This window comes from Mesitornis unicolor, unplaced genomic scaffold (genome assembly GCF_000695765.1).
Source record: "Mesitornis unicolor isolate BGI_N332 unplaced genomic scaffold, ASM69576v1 scaffold41500, whole genome shotgun sequence".
NCBI lineage: Eukaryota > Metazoa > Chordata > Aves > Mesitornithiformes > Mesitornithidae > Mesitornis > Mesitornis unicolor.
The window spans coordinates 1,390-1,935 of NW_010157006.1; the positions used below are offsets into that span (position 1 = coordinate 1,390).

General features: G+C 64.7%; 1 protein-coding gene across 1 annotated transcript in view; it reads left to right on the forward strand.

The window, feature by feature from the left end:
- The window catches only part of LOC104536003 (vacuolar protein sorting-associated protein 4A), a gene marked incomplete at both ends in the record, with an annotated part of 1,909 nt that extends 1,370 nt beyond the window's left edge, over positions 1 to 539 (forward strand). Inside the window, 3 exons of the mRNA XM_010178520.1 lie at positions 7 to 164; positions 272 to 353; positions 443 to 539. Of these exons, the coding sequence (XP_010176822.1) occupies positions 7 to 164; positions 272 to 353; positions 443 to 539 (337 nt within the window). The remainder of the gene's footprint in view (positions 1 to 6; positions 165 to 271; positions 354 to 442) is intronic.
- Between the last annotated feature and the right edge of the window lie 7 nt (positions 540 to 546).

Consider the following 546-nt stretch of genomic DNA (forward strand, 5'->3'; position numbering starts at 1 on the left):
TGACAGTGGCCCCCGGCTGGTGAAGAACCTGTTTGAGCTGGCGAGGCAGCACAAGCCCTCCATCATCTTCATCGACGAGGTGGACTCGCTGTGCGGCTCCCGCAACGAGAACGAGAGCGAAGCGGCGCGGCGCATCAAGACCGAGTTCCTGGTGCAGATGCAGGGTGTGTGTTGGGGAGGGGGGGGCATGGGGGTGAATCATGGGTGGTGTGGGGACACCACCATTCCCTTGGGCTCACTCCGAGCCACCTCCGGCCGTGTCCCTGCGCAGGAGTGGGCAACAGCAGCGATGGGATCCTGGTGCTGGGCGCCACCAACATCCCCTGGGTGCTGGACTCGGCCATCAGGAGGAGGTGAGCAGGATGTTTCTTGAATTGGTAACCTCCTGCACCCCCACAGCAGAGTTTGGCAGCGTGGGGCTCACCCACCCGTGTTGCTGTAGGTTCGAGAAGCGCATCTACATCCCCCTGCCCGAGGCGGCGGCGCGGGCGCAGATGTTCCGGCTGCACTTGGGGAACACCCCGCACTGCCTGACGGACGCCGACG